At 43.8% G+C, this 18,027-nt stretch overlaps 1 protein-coding gene across 2 annotated transcripts in view; it reads right to left on the bottom strand.

Annotated features, from left to right (window-relative positions):
• LOC106590058 (cadherin-20) overlaps positions 1–18,027 on the bottom strand; it is a 171,361-nt gene that overhangs the window by 31,835 nt on the left and 121,499 nt on the right. For both annotated transcript variants that reach the window (XM_014180571.3, XM_014180570.3), the window contains exons 2-4: positions 16,468–16,812; positions 8,541–8,835; positions 7,640–7,759 (exon numbers count right to left, since the gene is read on the bottom strand). In XM_014180571.3, coding sequence (XP_014036046.3) covers positions 7,640–7,759; positions 8,541–8,835; positions 16,468–16,704 — 652 coding nt within the window. In that variant the 5' untranslated portion in view covers positions 16,705–16,812. The remainder of the gene's footprint in view (positions 1–7,639; positions 7,760–8,540; positions 8,836–16,467; positions 16,813–18,027) is intronic.

Below are 18,027 nucleotides of genomic sequence, written 5' to 3'. Positions count from 1 at the left end.
TGTTTACGTTCAAACTGTATTACGTTCAGCCTGTATGTGTGTGTGTGTGTGTTTCCTGGAGTAGCAGATGGGGGTGCCTCAGTTATGTGCCAAAACATGGAAGTCTACTAACATAACTAAAGCACATCCATTGTAACTACTATTGTTTATTCCAAGATGGCATAGCAGTCAGACGTCCTTTGTCCTCCTCTTGTCGTGTCCCGTGTATATATATATATTTACATATTTTCTTCGCATATTTTTTTCTAAAAACTCAACCTCAAAACACTCTCCTCCAAACTGCCTCACCAATAAAAAAAAAGTATTATTTACCTCAAATCTGAAATCCACAACAGAAGCTAGCCAGAGGTTAGCCAGAGGTTGGCCAGTTCACTGGCTAACGTTGGAGTTCAGCTAGCCACGGTTGGCGGTCATCAGCTATCCCTTAGCTCGAAAAGCTATCGCCAGTTTTTACAGCGCGACTCAGACCAGAGCATACCGGACCTATTTTCTCTCCATATCCCCAGATTTCTACCGCAGGCTCTGGACATTTACACCTGGATCTTGCAGCTAGCTAGCTGCTACCCGAGTGACTATTGGCTAACGTCGGACTATTGGCTAACGTCGTTATCTGCCCGAGGGAGTTATCCAACTGGCCCCTCCATCGCGACATAACCTGAACACCCATCTGCGGCCCGCTAATCGTTAGCTGTCTTATCGGCTGCTATCTGAATAGGTCTATCGGACAATTTTCTTGGGCCACTATAACTATAACTATTTTGCCAATTGGACTGGTCCCCCCTACCACACAGAACCCCACTAATCTACACACAAAACGCACGAGGTGGCTAAAAACAGACCTCCCTCCATCTTCTGCCAGCATGCTACCTATGGCCCGGCTAACTGTCTGAATCTCACTGGACCCTTATGATCACTCGGCTAAGCATGCCTCTCCTTAACCTCTATGGGACCCCTTCCCGTTCTCATCCCGGTAATGGGATTGCTTGACAAGATAGCAAAAATCTAATAATTTCAATTTCTCAAACAATCAACTATTTTACACCATTTGAAAGATAAACACCTCCTTAATCCAGCCACGTCGTCCGATTTCAAAGAGGTTTTATGGCAAAAGCATAAAGTTAGATTATGTTAGGAGAGTACATTGACAAAACATTACACACAGCTATTTTCAATGCAAAGACAGGCGTCACCAAAAGCAGAAAACCAGCTAAAATTATGCACTAACCTTTGACAATCTTCATCAGATGACACTCCGAGGACATCATGTTACACAATACATGCATTCCTTTGTTCGATAAAGTTCATATTTATATATAGAAACAGCATTTTACATCGGCGCGTGATGTTCAGAAAATATTTTCCCTCAAATGCTTCCTGTGAATCAGCGCTACAATTTACAAAGTTACTATTCGAAAACATTGGTCATATCTAATATTGTCATTCAAAGAATTATAGATTAACATCTCGTGAATGCAACCGCATTGCCAGATTTAAAAATAACTTTACTGGGAAATCACACTTTGCAATAAACAAGGTGCTATGCTCAGAAAAATAGGCTAGGCGATACAGGTTAGCGCCATCTTGGAACCATCTAAAATCAAATATACTATTGTAAATATTCCCTTACCTTTGATTATCTTCATCAGAAGGCACTTCCAGGCATCCCAGGTCCACAAGAAATGTAGTTTTGTTCGAAAAAGTTAATATTTTATGTCCCAATAGCTCCTTCTTGTTAGCGCGTTCCGAAGGCTACTCATAATGTACGAGGCGCGCGGGACTTGTCGTCACGAATGTGCAAAAAAATATATATTTACGTTGGTTCAAACATGTCAAACGTTGTATAACATAAATCTTCAGGGCCATTTTCAATCAGAGCTTCAATAATATTCAAGGCCGACGATTGCATTGTCTTACTAAACGTTTCAGAAGGAGAGGGTACCCATGGGCGCCCGCGTCATAGTAGTAATGCCACTCCCCTTATGACCAACTTTCCAGGCCTCTCTTTCGGTCAGTTTCTACCGGAGAAGACTCAAACCACTTTGTAAAGACTGTTGACATCTAGTGGAAGCCTTAGGAAGTGCTAAATGAATCCTAACTCACGGTGTGTTTCATAGGCAAAGTGTTGAAGGTGATTCCACAAATCAGATTTCCACTTCCTGCATGGAATCTTCTCAGGTTTTGGCCTGCCATATGAATTCTGTTATACTCACAGACACCATTCAAACAACCTTTTGTTGTCTTCGTCAGAATGCACACCCAGGACTGCTACTTCAATAACAAATGTTGGTTTGGTCCAAAATAATCCATCGTTATATCCGAATAGCGGCGTTTTGTTCGTGCGTTCCAGACACTATCCGAAATAGTAAAGAAGTGTCGCGCGCATGGCGCAATTCGTGACAATAAAATTCTAAATATTCCATTACCGTACTTCGAAGCATGTCAACCGCTGTTTAAAATCAATTTTTACGACATTTTTCTCGTAGAAAAGCGATAATATTCCGACAGGGAATCTCCTTTTCGGCAAACAGAGGAAAAAATCCCAAAGGCGGGGGTGGTCGGGTCACGCGCATAAGCCCAGTGTCCCTTGATCGGCCACTTGAGAAAGGCGATAATGTGTTTCAGCCTGGGGCTGGAATGACGACATTCTGTTTTTTCCCGGGCTCTGAGCGCCTATGGACGACGTGGGAAGTGTCACGTTAGAGCAGAGATCCTTAGTAAATGATAGAGATGGAAAAGAAGTTCAAGAAATGGTCAGACAGGCCACTTCCTGTAAAGGAATCTCTCAGGTTTTGACCTGCCATTTGAGTTCTGTTATACTCACAGACACCATTCAAACAGTTTTAGAAAATTTAGGGTGTTTTCTATCCATATGTAATAAGTATATGCATATTCTAGTTACTGGGTAGGAGTGGTAACCAGATTAAATCGGGTATGTTTTTTATCCAGCCGTGTCAATACTGCCCCCTAGCCCTAACAGGTTAACATGCATGAAACCAATGCTATTGCTGTTACAGAAGTCATCAAAAGAGCGCCTGGGGAATAGGAGTGGAGCTTGGCACTGCAGGGCCTGGATTCACCTCTACATCACCAGAGGAACAGAGGAGGAATAGGATAAGGGTACGGCTAAAAGCTATGTGAATTGGTCGTCTATGACGTCCGGAATAGAGAGTAAAAGGAGCAGGTTTCTGGGGGCGATAAATAGCTTCAAGGTATAATGTACAGACAAAGGTATGGTAGGATGTGAATACAGTGGAGGTAAACGTAGGCATTGAGTGATGATGAGAGAGATATTGTCTCTAGAAACATCATTGAAACCAGAAGATGTTTTCGCATGTGTGGGTGGTGGAACTGAAAGGTTGGATAAGGTATAATGAGCAGGGCTAGAGGCTCTACAGTGAAATAAGCCAATAAACACTGACCAGAACAGCAATGGACAAGGCATATTGACATTAAAACCTGTTGGGGCTAGGGGGCAGTATTTGCACGGCCGTATAAAAAACGTACCCGATTTAATCTGGTTACTACTCCTGCCCAGTAACTAGAATATGCATATACTTATTATATATGGATAGAAAACACTCTAAAGTTTCTAAAACTGTTTGAATGGTGTCTGTGAGTATAACAGAACTCATTTGGCAGGCAAAACCCTGAGACATTTTCTGACAGGAAGTGGATACCTGATGTGTTGTATTACCTTTAAACCTATCCCATTGAAAAAAATGATGTCCCATTAGACACCTGGCGCGCGAGTTCATGTTGGGTACCCTCGTTCCAATACGTTATAAAAGAGTATGCATTCGTCCACCTTGAATATTATTCATGTTCTGGTTAAAAAAGGCCCTAAAGATTTATGCTATACAACGTTTGACATGTTTGAACGAACGTAAATATATTTTTTCCCCTCGTTCATGACGAGAAGTCCGGCTGGCTTACATCATGTGCTAACAAGACGGAGATTTTTGGACATAAATGATGAGCTTTTTTGAACAAAACTACATTCGTTATGGACCTGTGATACCTGGAAGTGACATCTGATGAAGAGAATCAAAGGTAATGGATTATTTACATAGTATTTTCGATTTTAGATCTCCCCAACATGACGTCTAGTCTGTATCGCAACGCGTATTTTTCTGGGCGCAGTGCTCAGATTATTGCAAAGTGTGATTTCCCAGTAAGGTTATTTTTAAATCTGGCAAGTTGATTGCGTTCAAGAGATGTAAATCTATAATTCTTTAAATGACAATATAATATTTTACCAATGTTTTCTAATTTTAATAATTTAATTTGTGACGCTGACTTGACTGCCGGTTATTGGAGGGAAACGATTTCCTCAACATCAATGCCATAGTAAAACGCTGTTTTTGGATATAAATATGAACTTGATAGAACTAAAAATGCATGCATTGTCTAACATAATGTCCTAGGAGTGTCATCTGATGGAGATTGTAAAAGGTTAGTGCATCATTTTAGCTGGTTTTATGGTTTTGGTGACCCTGTCTTTGACTTGACAAAACATTACACACAACTCTTGTAAATGTACTGTCCTAACATACTCTAAATTTATGCTTTCGCCGTAAAACCTTTTTGAAATCGTAAAACGTGGTTAGATTAAGGAGATGTTTATCTTTCAAAGGGTGTAAAATAGTTGTATGTTTGAAAAATTTGAATTTTGACATTTATTTGGATTCAAATTTGCCGCTCTTGAAATGCACCTGCTGTTGATGGAGTGCACCACGGGTGGCACGCTAGCGTCCCACCTAGCCCATAGAGGTTAACCTCTATGGGACCGGCGGGACGAATTCGTCCCACCTACGTAACATCCACTGCCAGCCTGTGGCGCGATTTTCAAAATCTTCAAAATCCTATTACTTCAATTTCTCAAACATATGACTATTTTACAGCCATTTAAAGATAAGACTCTCGTTAATCTAACCACACTGTCCGATTTCAAAAAGGCTTTACAACGAAAGCAAAACATTAGATTATGTCAGCAGAGTACCAAACCAGAAATAATCAGACACCCATTTTTCAAGCCAGCATATAATGTCACCAAAACCCAGAAGACAGCTAAATGCAGCACTCACCTTTGATGATCTTCATCAGATGACAACCCTAGGACATTATGTTATACAATACATGCATGTTTTGTTCAATCAAGTTCATATTTATATCAAAAACCAGCTTTTTACATTAGCATGTGACGTTCAGAACTAGCATACCCCCCGCAAACTTACGGGGAATTCGCTAACATTTTACTAAATTACTCACGATAAACGTTCACAAAAAGCATAACAATTATTTTAAGAATTATAGATACAGACCTCCTCTATGCACTCGATATGTCCGATTTTAAAATAGCTTTTTGGTGAAAGCACATTTTGCAATATTCTAAGTATATAGCCCAGGCATCACGGGTTCGCTATTTAGACACCCGGCAAGTTTAGCACTCACCATAATCATATTTACTATTATAAAAATGTCATTACCTTTTGTTGTCTTCGTCAGAATGCACACCCAGGACGTCTACTTCAATAACAAATGTTGGTTTGGTCCAAAATAATCCATCGTTATATCCGAATAGCGGCGTTTTGTTCGTGCGTTCCAGACACTATCCGAAATAGTAAAGAAGTGTCGCGCGCTTGGCGCAATTCCTGACAATAAAATTCAAAGTATTCCATTGCCGTACGTCGAAGCATGTCAACCGCTGTTTAAAATCAATTTTTACGTCATTTTTCTCGTAGAAAAGCGATAAAATTCCGACAGGGAATCTCCTTTTCGGCAAACAGAGGAAAAAATCCCAAAGGCGGGGGCGGTCGGGGTCACGCGCATAAGCTAGTGTCTCTTGATGGGCCACTTGAGAAAGGCGATAATGTGTTTCAGCCTGGGGCTGGAATGACGACATTCTCTTTTTTCCCGGGCTATGAGAGCCTATGGACGACGTGGGAAGTGTCACGTTAGAGCAGAGATCCTTAGTAAATGATAGAGATGGCAAAGAAGTTCCAGAAATGGTCAGACAGGCCACTTCCTGTAAAGGAATCTCTCAGGTTTTGACCTGCCATTTGAGTTCTGTTATACTCACAGACACCATTCAAACAGTTTTAGAAAATGTAGGGTGTTTTCTATCCATATGTAATAAGTATATGCATATTCTAGTTACTGAGTAGGAGTGGTAACCAGATTAAATCGGGTATGTTTTTTATCCAGCCGTGTCAATGCTGCCCCCTAGCCCTAACAGGTTAACCTGTTGAGGGTAGGGGGCAGTATTGACACGGCTGGATAAAAAATTTACCCGATTTAATCTGGTTACTACTCCTGCCCAGTAACTAGAATATGCATATAATTATTGGCTTTGGATAGAAAACACTCCAAAGTTTCTAAAACTGTTTGAATGGTGTCTGTGAGTATAACAGAACTCAAATGGCAGGTCAAAACCTGAGAGATTCCTTTACAGGAAGTGGCCTGTCTGACCATTTATTGTCTTTCTTTGACATCTCTTTCCAAAACTTAGGATCTCTGCGGTAACGTGACACTTCCCACGGCTCCAATAGGCTCTCAGAGCCCGGGAAAAACCTGAATGTCGTTATTCCAGCCCCAGGCTGAAACACATCATCGCCTTTCTCAAGTGGCCGATCCAGGGACAGTGGGCTTAGGCGCGTGCACTGGCCGCCCCCGTCTTTGTGTTTTTTCCTCTGTTTACCGAAAAGGAGATTCCCGGTCGGAATATTATCGCTTTTTTACGAGATAAATTGCATAAAAATGTATTTTAAACAGCGGTTGACATGCTTCGAAGTACGGTAATGGAATATTTAGATTTTTTTTGTCACGAATTGCGCCATGCTCGTAACCCTGATTTACCCTTTAGGATAGTGTCTGGAACGCACGAACAAAACGCCGCTATTTGGATATAACGATGGATTATTTGGGACCAAACCAACATTTGTTATTGAAGTAGAAGTCCTGGGAGTGCGTTCTGACGAAGACAACAAAGGTAATAACATTTTTGTTATAGTAAATCTGATTTTGGTGAAGGCTAAACTTGCCGGGTGTCTAAATAGCTAGCCCGTGATGGCTGGGCTATGTACTTAGAATATTGCAAAATGTGCTTTCACCAAAAAGCTATTTTAAAATCGGACATATCGAGTGCATAGAGGAGTTCTGTATCTATAATTCTTAAAATAATTGTTATGCTTTTTGTGAACGTTTATCGTGAGAAATTTAGTAAATTGTTAGTAAATTCCCCGGAAGTTTGCGGGGGGTATGCTAGTACTGAACGTCACATGCTAATGTAAAAAGCTGGTTTTTGATATAAATATGAACTTGATTGAACAAAACATGCATGTATTGTATAACATAATGTCCTAGGGTTGTCATCTGATGAAGATCATCAAAGGTTAGTGCTGCATTTAGCTGTCTTCTGGGTTTTTGTGACATTATATGCTAGCTTGAAAAATGGGTGTCTGATTATTTCTGGCTGGGTACTCTGCTGACATAATCTAATGTTTTGCTTTCGTTGTAAAGCCTTTTTGAAATCGGACAGTGTGGTTAGATTAAATAAAGGTGATATATATATATATTTAAATAATGCAGGTCTGACAATGTTTTGACACTTTTGGTTTTGGTTTCCTCTGTGCTTACATACCAGTCTTGGGCTCCACAGAGAAGTATGGCTGTCCTTGCAGAATGCTGTAGACCACTCTGGCACTGTTACCATATGTAGGGTCATCAGCGTCTGTCGCGGTCAGCCGAATCACCTCAGTGCCTGGGGAGGGAGGGAGGGAGGTGTAGAAATAGAGTGACTTGGTGAGCAAAAATATTTCCAAACAACTGGAATGACTCATTCTGTTTCTATATGGTTATTTCAACAAGGCCTGTTTACAAAATGGATTGGTCCATCTGCATAAAACTGCTCCAATGTTGACGATAGGTGTAGGCTATTAGAGGTAACTGTGTAGTTATTTTCCACCTAAAAGTATATGCACTCACTTGTGGATTTATAAATATTGTATCCCACTGGTGCAGTGTGTAAGCAGAGACAGAATTGTGATGGCATTATGGCGATACTGCAGAGACATAATTATTTTGGCTATTGTGTGCACATAACCAAACATCCTCATCTCCTTCCCAGCGTACACTACTCACAGAAACACACTGCTGTGAATAACCAGCACAACAGAGACATACTATATAATAGAGAAACAGAGTTTGCTAACTGAACTAGTAGAATTAAAACTAAGCAAAGACTGTTGATGAATGGATGAATGGAACGTTTAGAGGCAGCAGCATGGCGTCCAGCTACACTCTCTAGCTGTGTTTCTGAAATTGTCCTGGTCAAAAGTAGTGCACTGTATAGGGAATAGGCTGCCATTTTGGATGCACACTGTGGCTTTATATGCCGATTCTCCACAGTTCTCCCAAAATGTGCGCTTACACACTTTCTGTCATGGATTTAAAAACATTGGTGTAACCATTGGCTTGAGGGAGTTTCCACTATTGTAAAATCCATTCAAGGTCTCCGACCACCACAATCTCTACTGACTCACCGATGGTTGACATCTCAGGTATGCAGGCTTGGTAGGGCCCATCCAGGAACTTAGGTTCATTATCATTGATGTCCTGGATCTTAACGATAAACTCAGATTCGGGCTCTAGGGGTCGGTCTGTCTGTCTGTTCCAGGCCTGGGCTTGCAGCAGGTACTGGGCCTTGACCTCGCGGTCCAGCCTCTTGATGGCATGGATGTCTCCTGTACTGTCATCAATGGTGAAGGTGGTGCCAGCACCGTCTCCTGATAGTATGTACTTGATTGAGCCATCCCCTAGGTCCATGTCTGAGTGGAGCTGTGGGGGTCACAGGTCAGAGGTTAGGGGTTAGGGGTCAGAGGTTAGAGGTCAAGGGAGGTTAGAAAGTACAGCTTTGTTGTAGGGCCCTGGTCAAAAGTAGTGCACTAGGGTTCCATTTGAGACGCAGCCTGAATTCTAATATGTGATGCTATTATTTGACTTCACTGAATCTGTGACATTTCACTACTTCATTGTTTCACGTCACAAGATGGTGGTTCAGAAGATTTCTGTACAAGAAATGAATAGAACATGGAATATAGTCCTTTTTTGGGACAGTTCCACTATCTACAGATCTAAAGTTTAACTCCTGGCTCGACACCTGTCACACTGAGAGGGTCTCCTCTGCTTTGTTATATAGGCTCAGACAAAAAGGAAAGTGTTAAGTAAATGGAACGAAAGATATTCTAGACACTCATCCACACTAGTGCTCCATATAAATTAGTGTGGAATGTACTGTATATGCAGAGGTGTCACGCCCTGATCTGTTTCACCTGTCCCTGTGATTGTCTCCACCCCCTCCAGGTGTCGCTTATTTTTCTCAGTGTATTTATCCCTGTGTTTCCTGTCTCTCTGTGCCAGTTTGTCTTGTATGTTTAGTTAAGTCAACCAGCGTGTTTTTTCCCCATACTCCTTTTCTATTCTCTTTTGCTAGTCTTCCTGTACACGACCATTCTCTTGCCTACCACTTTTTGGATTAATAAACAGTGTAAGACTCCAACCATCTGCCTCCTGTGTTTGCATCTGGGTCTCGCCTTGTGCCTTGATAAGAGGTTGTGTCCCAAATGGCACCCTGTTCCCTATATAGTGCATTACTCTTGACCATGGCCATATGGGAACCCTATGGGTCCTGGTCAAAAGTAGTGCACTAGGGAATAGGGTACCATTTGGGAGGCAGAAATAGATTCATTGGCACAAGAAGATACCTTGATCACTCAAGCGTTGAAGTGGATTGAACATTTGATCAATGATGATAAACCCTGCAGCTAATCAGAGACCACATCCAGCCGACCACGACAACATTGATTGAAAAGTTGAGAACTGTCATCAAACAGTTCAATAGTAATGATGGTGGGCATTTAGCAGATGCTTTTATCCAAAGTGACATGCAGTTAACACATTTATATCGTGACACAGGATATGACCCAGATGCAGAGACAGGAGACGGATAGTTCGGTTCTCCGACTATTTATTATAACAAAGGGGCAGAAAAAGGGCAGGTCGAGGGCAGGCAGAGGTTCGTAATCCAAGGCAGAGCCAGAAACAGGGTCGGAACCTGGAAGACTTGAACTTGAGAAATGGGAAAATGCTGGTAAGACCTGACAAAACAAGACGAACTGGCCACAGACAAACAGAAAACACAGGTATAAATACAAATGGGATAATGGGGAAAAATAGGAAAACACTTGGTGGGGGTGGAGACAAGCACAAGACAAACACGAACACTGTTCAACATGTCACAAGAGCACGTTGTTGACCTGGGCTTGGAACACCGCGGGATCGTTGGTCAGTCCAAATAGCATAACCAGGTACTCATAGTGCCCGCTAACCGTGTTAACCTCTCTAGGGTAGGTGGCACCAAATCGTCCCACCTACGTAACAGCCAGTGTAATCCCGTGGCGCGTTATTCAAAAACCTCAAAAATGCAAAAACTTCAATTTTTCAAACATATGACTATTTTACAGCTATTTAAAGACAAAACTCTCGTTAATCTAACCACACTGTCCGATTTCAAAAAGGCTTTACAACGAAAGCAAAACATTAGATTATGTCAGCAGAGTACCCAGCCAGAAATAGTCAGACACCCATTTTTCAAGCTAGCATATAATGTCACATAAACCCAAACCACAGCTAAATGTAGCACTAACCTTTGATGATCTTCATCAGATGACAACCCTAGGACATTATGTTATACAATACATGCATGTTTTGTTCAATCAAGTTCATATTTATATCAAAAACCAGCTTTTTACATTAGCATGTGACTAGCATGTGACTAGCATTCCCACCGAACACTGCCGATGAATTTACTAAATTACTCACGATAAACGTTCACAAAAAGCATAACAATTATTTTAAGAATTCTAGATACAGAACTCCTCTATGCACTCGATATGTCCGATTTTAAAATAGCTTTTCGGTGAAAGCACATTTTGCAATATTCTCAGTAGATAGCCCGGCATCACAGGGCTACCTATTTAGACACCGAGCAAGTTTAGCACTCAACAAAGTCACATTTACTATAAGAAAAATGTTATTACCTTTGCTGTATTCGTCAGAATGCACTCCCAGGACTTCTACTTCAATAACAAATGTTGGTTTGGTTCAAAATAATCCATAGTTATATCCAAACAGCGGCGTTTTGTTTGTGCGTTCAAGACACTATCCGAAAGGGTAAATAAGGGTGACGAGCATGGCGCAATTCGTGACAAAAAAATTCTAAATATTCCATTACCTTACTTCGAAGCATGTCAACCGCTGTTTAAAATCAATTTTTATGCAATTTTTCTCATAAAAAAGCGATAATATTCCGACCGGGAATCTGCGTTTAGGTAAACAGACGAAAGAAAATAAAGCATTCGGTCGACTCGGGCACGCGCCTAAGCCCAGAGTACTCTGATCGGCCACTTGCCAAAAGCGATAATGTGTTTCAGCCAGAGGCTGCCTCGATATCGTTCAGCTTTTTCCCGGGCTCTGAGAGCCTATGGGAGCCGTAGGAAGTGTCACGTTATTGCAAAGATCCTCAGTCTTCAATAAAAAGAGCCAAGATGAAACAGAAGTTGTCAGACAGGCCACTTCTTGCATGGAATCTTCTCAGGTTTTGGCCTGCCATTTGAGTTCTGTTATACTCACAGACACCATTCAAACAGTTTTAGAAAATGTAGGGTGTTTTCTATCCAAAGCCAATAATTATATGCATATTCTAGTTACTGGGCAGTAGTAGTAACCAGATTAAATCGGGTACGTTTTTTATCCGGCCGTGTCAATACTGCCCCCTAGCCCTAACAGGTTAAAGGCTGTCTTCCACTTGTCTCCGAACCAGATGGTAGGCATTCCGAAGGTCCAACTTCCAAAAAAAATTTGCCCCCTGGAGAGGCTCGAAAACCGAGGAGAAGAGTGGTAGAGTTTTTTTAGCATTTTTTTACTGTGATGTCATTAAGGTCCCGGTAGTCGATACACGGGCGCAGGGTGGCCGGGGAGGCAGAAGGATGAATTAACCCTGCAGCTAGGAGGATGAATTAAGGATGAATTAACCCTGCAATTAACCCTGCAGTGAGTCCTCAATGCACATTTCCATAGTCTTGGTCTCTGGACCAGACAGGGAATAATGCCGCCCCCAATGTGGTGTAGTGCCCGTGACGAGGTCAATGGCGCAGCATGGTTTGATAAAGTGGAAGAGTTGTGGTGCAGGCCTTGTTGAAAATCTCCCAGTCCTGGTACTCAGTGGGAATGGCTGGGAGGTCTGAGGCTTTCCCCAAGCCCGCAGAAGGACGCCCAGGGACGGGCTGTGCCGCCTTGAGGCAATGTGCATGACAGAACGGGCTCCAACCCAAAATAGAATCCGTAGCCCAGTCGATCAAGGGGATGTGCGTCTGGAGCCATGACAATCCCAAAACCACAGGCACATGAGGAGACTCAATGAGCAGAAACTGCATGGACTCACTGTAGTTACCTGACACTCGCAGGTTGATGGGAACCATACTCCGAGTGACCCTGCCAATACAGCTTCCGTCCAATGCTCTGGCATCCATGGGAATGGAGAGGGGTTGTGTAGAGAGGCCCAGTTCTGACACCAGGTTAGCATCCATAAAGCTTACGTCGGTTGCAGAGTCCCTGAGCACCCGGAGAGATTAAGACCGGTCTCCCCACAGTAGGATAGCATGGAGAGGAGTGTGAGTAATGGGAGATGGGAGACTCCCTGTATGGACCACCGGCGTCCTCGTACCTACTGATGAGCCTGGTCTTTTACTCAATAGGTGGATATGTAATGTCCTGAAGTACCACAATACAGACAACTTTTGGAGTTCAGTCTGCATAAACGTTCCCCAGGTGACAATCTAGCCCTGCCCAGTTGCATGGGCTCAGGAGGAGGCGACAGTCCTCAATGAATCCTGGGAGAACTCGGGTGACATCGGATTCTCTCAGGAATGCATGCATTGGGGACTTCCGGGATTCTTTGGAGGCAATGTGGAACCCATGGATGAGCGCATGTGGCTGGGAACAGACCTCCTCTCCCTGCTCCATTCCCGTAACCGCCCATCAATCCTTATTGTCAGGACTATGAGGGAGTTGAGGTCCATGGGCAGCTCCCGGGCTGCGAGCTCATCTTTAATTCCCTCCAATAATCTTTGAAGGAAAGTGTCAAACAGGGACTCCGGGTTACAGGCACTTTCGGTGGCCAAAGTGCGAAAATCTACTGTATAGTCTGCCACATTACGGGAGTCTTGACGCAGCGGAAGTGGCTTCGGAGCTACCGTTCTCCTGGACACCGGAGAATCGAACACCATCCTTACCTCCGCCATGAAATCCTCCAGACTAAGGCAAACGCTTGATTGTTGCTCCCACACAGCTATAGCCCAGGCGAGCGCCTCATCAGCATTATAAGATACTCTATCTTCGAACGATCTGAAGGAAACAAGGAGGGCTGTATCTCGAAGATAAGGGAACACTGGAAAAGAAATGCCCGGCATGTCCCAGGATCCCCAGCGTAGTGCTCTGGAGGAGGTAAGCGGGGTTCTCGGGAAGCCGGGTAGGCTGGGGAGATGCACCTCTGGTAGCGGGGTTACTGCGAGTCTGAAAGGATATCGTGGTGGCTTGCTTCCTAGTAGATAGTCCGCTGAATTGTTCCAACAATGCATTGAAGGTATGGTCATGGCGTTCCACCAAGGTATGGAGTCCATCCAAAAGATTAAGCAGTAACTCCTCGTGTCCTCCAATGGTAGCTCCTTGGGGGGAAACAGTGTGGCGGAGCTGGTCCGGGTGTGCTGGGTCAGTCATGGGCAGTTCGTACTATCCCGACTCAGGATATGACCCAGATTCAGACACAGGAGGCGGATATATCGGTTCTCAGAATACTTTTTATAACAAAGGGGCAGGAAAAGGGGCAGAACAAGAGCAGGCAGAGGTTCGTAATCCAAGGCAGAGTCAAAAAGGGCCAGAACGGCAGGCAGGATCAGGGTCAGGGCAGGCAGAAAGGTCGGAACCAGGAAGACTGGAAAACAAGAACTTGAGAACTGGTGAAACTGGAAACTTGCTGGTAAAACCTGACAAAACAAGACGAACTGGCAATAGACAAACAGAAAGCGGTCTACATGGACAAGTTCTGGCCTGGTTTAGATCTTATCTGTCGGAAAGATATCAGTTTGTCTCTGTGAATGGTTTGTCCTCTGACAAATCAATTGTAAATTTCGGTGTTCCTCAAGGTTCCGTTTTAGGACCACTATTGGTTTCACTATATATTTTACCTCTTGGGGATGTCATTCGAAAACATAATGTTCAATTTCACTGCTATGCAGACGACACACAGCTGTACATTTCAATGAAACATGGTGAAGCCCCAAAATTGCCCTCACTAGAAACCTGTGTTTCAGACATAAAGAAGTGGATGGCTGCAAACTTTCTACTTTTAAACTCGGACAAAACAGAGATGCTTGTTCTAGGTCCCAAGAAACAAAGAGATCTTCTGTTGAATCTGACAATTAATCTGGATGGTTGTACAGTCGTCTCAAATAAAACTGTGAAGGACCTCGGCGTTACTCTGGACCCTGATCTCTCTTTTGAAGAACATATCAAGACTGTTTCAAGGACAGCTTTTTTCCATCTACGTAACATTGCAAAAATCAGAAATTTTCTGTCCAAAAATGACGCAGAAAAATTAATCCATGCTTTTGTTACTTCTAGGCTGGACTACTGCAATGCTCTACTTTCCGGCTACCCGGATAAAGCACTAAACAAACTTCAGTTAGTGCTAAATACGGCTGCTAGAATCCTGACTAGAACCAAAAAATTTTATCATATTACTCCAGTGCTAGCCTCCCTACACTGGCTTCCTGTTAAGACAAGGGCTGATTTCAAGGTTTTACTGCTAACCTACAAAGCATTACATGGGCTTGCTCCTACCTATCTTTCCGATTTGGTCCTGCCGTACATACCTACACGTACGCTACGGTCACAAGACGCAGGCCTCCTAATTGTCCCTAGAATTTCTAAGCAAACGGCTGGAGGTAGGGCTTTCTCCTATAGAGCTCCATTTTTATGGAATGGTCTGCCTACCAATGTGAGAGACGCAGACTCAGTCTCAACCTTTAAGTCTTTACTGAAGACTTTCTTCAGTAGGTCCTATGATTAAGTATAGTCTGGCCCAGGAGTGTGAAGGTGAACGGAAAGGCTGGAGCAACGAACCGCCCTTGCTGTCTCTGCTTTGCCGGTTCCCCACTTTCCACTGGGATTCTCTGCCTCTAACCCTTTTACAGGGGCTGAGTCACTGGCTTACTGGTGTTTTTCCATGCCGTCCATGGGAGGGGTGCGTCACTTGAGTGGGTTGAGTCACTGACGTGGTCTTCCTGTCTGGGTTGGCGCCCCCCCTTGGGTTGTGCCATGGCGGAGATCGTTGTGGGCTATACTCGGCCTTGTCTTAGGACGGTAAGTTGGTGGTTGGAGACATCCCTCTAGTGGTGTGGGGGCTGTGCTTTGGCAAAGTGGGTGGGGTTATATCCTGCCTGTTTGGCCCTGTCCGGGGGTATCATCGGATGGGGCCACAGTGTCTTCTGATCCCTCCTGTCTCAGCCTCCAGTATTTATGCTGCAGTAGTTTATGTGTCGGGGGGCTAGGGTCAGTCTGTTACATCTGGAGTATTTCTCTTGTCTTATCCGGTGTCCTGTGTGAATTTAAATATGCTCTCTCTAATTCTCTCTTTCTGTCTTTCTCTCGGAGGACCTGAGCCCTAGGACCATGCCTCAGGACTACCTGGTATGATGACTCCTTGCTGTCCCCAGTCCACCCGGCCGTGCTGCTGCTCCAGCTTCAACTGTTCTGCCTGCGGCTATGGAACCCTGACCTGTTCACCGGACGTGCTTGTTGCACCCTCGACAACTACTATGATTATTATTATTTGACCATGCTGGTCATTTATGAACATTTTAATCTTGACCATGTTCTGTTATAATATCCACCCTGCACAGCCAGAAGAGGACTGGCCACCCCTCATAGCCTGGTTCCTCTCTAGGTTTCTTCCTAGGTTTTTGGCCTTTCTAGGGAGTTTTTCCTAGGGAGTTTTTCCTAGCCACCGTGCTTCTTTCACATGCTTTGCTTGCTGTTTGGGGTTTTAGGCTGGGTTTCTGTACAGCACTTTGAGATATCAGCTGATGTACGAAGGGCTATATAAATACATTTGATTTGATTTGATTTGAGAAAGCGCAGGTATAAATACACAGTGAATAATGGGGAAAATAGGAGACACCTGGTGGGGGGTGGAGACAAGCACAAGACAGGTGAAACAGAGCAGGGTGTGACAATTTATTTATTCTGTGTATTTGTTTGTTTGTGTGTGGGTGTGTTTGTGTGTGCGTTTGCGCACGCGTGTGTGTGTGTTTGTATGTGTGTGTTCATGCATATCTGTGTGTGTCGACTCACCTTTCCAATGTATAGCGGCTCCAGTCCAGTGTACTCCTCCAGCACAAAGAACTGGTTCCATACCCAGCCTCTTTTCACCCTCCTCAACAGCCCTGCTCCACTTTCCTCCTCTGACCTGGCTTTATCCATACGGCCCTGGGCCTCAGACAACAGGGTCAGCAGGGCTAGAGCTAGTGGGAGTAGTAGGGTGTAGACAGGCCTACCACCCCCAAGATAGTGGTGAAGTCGATCTCCCATGATGGATACTCAACCACAAAGCAAATTGTTTTGTGTTTTCTTTAGGGATCCAATGACCCACCGATGTCGTGCCTTTATCTCTTGCGTCCTGGGAAGGTCCTCAAATGGCTAGAGAAAAGAGACAGCAGAAATGAATTTCAAAACCCTTCAAATGTAGCTGTCATTGTTGTGTCATGACACTATCGTCCTTGGCCTATAAGCTCCTTGCTGTTTCGTTCTTCTCTGAAACTAAGGAGGAAAGGGAGAAAGTATGGTTGAATGAAAGGATGGAAAGATGGAGGGATGACAATGACCCCAGCCTATTGTGTATAACCACCGATTCCTCTTCTTTTCTACTATTTGGTGAGTGATATTTAATGTGTGTGTGTGTGTATGCGTGCTTACGTCTGTATGTGTGTGCGTGTTTGATGTGGAAGTGCGTGCATGTGCGTGTGTGTGGTAGAAAGATAAAGAGCTGTATTAAAACTCAGTTAGTGGGGCCTCTCACACTGCTGATGAGGTTCATTTAGAGTAGGAGCGGAGAGGGAGAGATTGGGGAGAGGTATGTCCGCTAGGGGCTGCGGGTTAACCTGAGAGGGACCAGGCATGTTGTTAAACTCTGATACCAGCTTGAGCACAAAACCCTTCTCCATTTAGCTTTTTCCTTCCCCATTTCTTGTGTTGTGCTTAGACCAAGGGGCTCCAACAGGTAGATTGCGAGCTACCAGTAGGTCTTAACCCATGAGTAGCTCCCCAAACAATTCTGAAAGCACATACAGTGCCTTGCAAAAGTATTCATCCCCCCAGGAATTTTTCCTATTTTGTTGCATTACAACCTGTAATTTAATTGGATTTTTATTTGGAGTTCATGTAATGGACAGGATCTGTCACATGATCTCAGTATATATACACCTGTTCTGAAAGGCCCCAGAGACCGCAACACTACTAAGCAAGGGGCCCCACCAAGAAAGCGGCACCATGAAGACCAAGGAGCTCTCCAAACAGGTCAGGGACAAAGTTGTGGAGAAGTACAGATCAGGGTTGGGTTATAAAAAATATCTGAAACTTTGAACATCCCACAGAGCACCATTAAATCCATTATTAAAACATTTAAAGAATATGGCACCACAACAAACCTGCCAAGAGAGGGCCGCCCACCAAAACTCACAGACCAGGCAAGGAGGGCCTTATCAGAGAGGCAACAAAGAGACCAAAGATAACCCTGAAGGAGCTGCAAAGCAAAGATTGGAGCATCTGTCCATAGGACCACTTTAAGCCAAGAGTGTGCTAGAGTGAATGCCAAGAGTGTGAATGCCTTGAATGCCAAGAGTGTGCAAAGCTGTC

The sequence above is a fragment of the Salmo salar genome, chromosome 29 (assembly GCF_965601325.2).
Source record: "Salmo salar chromosome 29, fSalSal1, whole genome shotgun sequence".
Lineage (NCBI taxonomy): Eukaryota > Metazoa > Chordata > Actinopteri > Salmoniformes > Salmonidae > Salmo > Salmo salar.
Note: the sequence above shows the minus strand (reverse complement) of the source record. Positions and strands in the feature narration are given on the sequence as shown.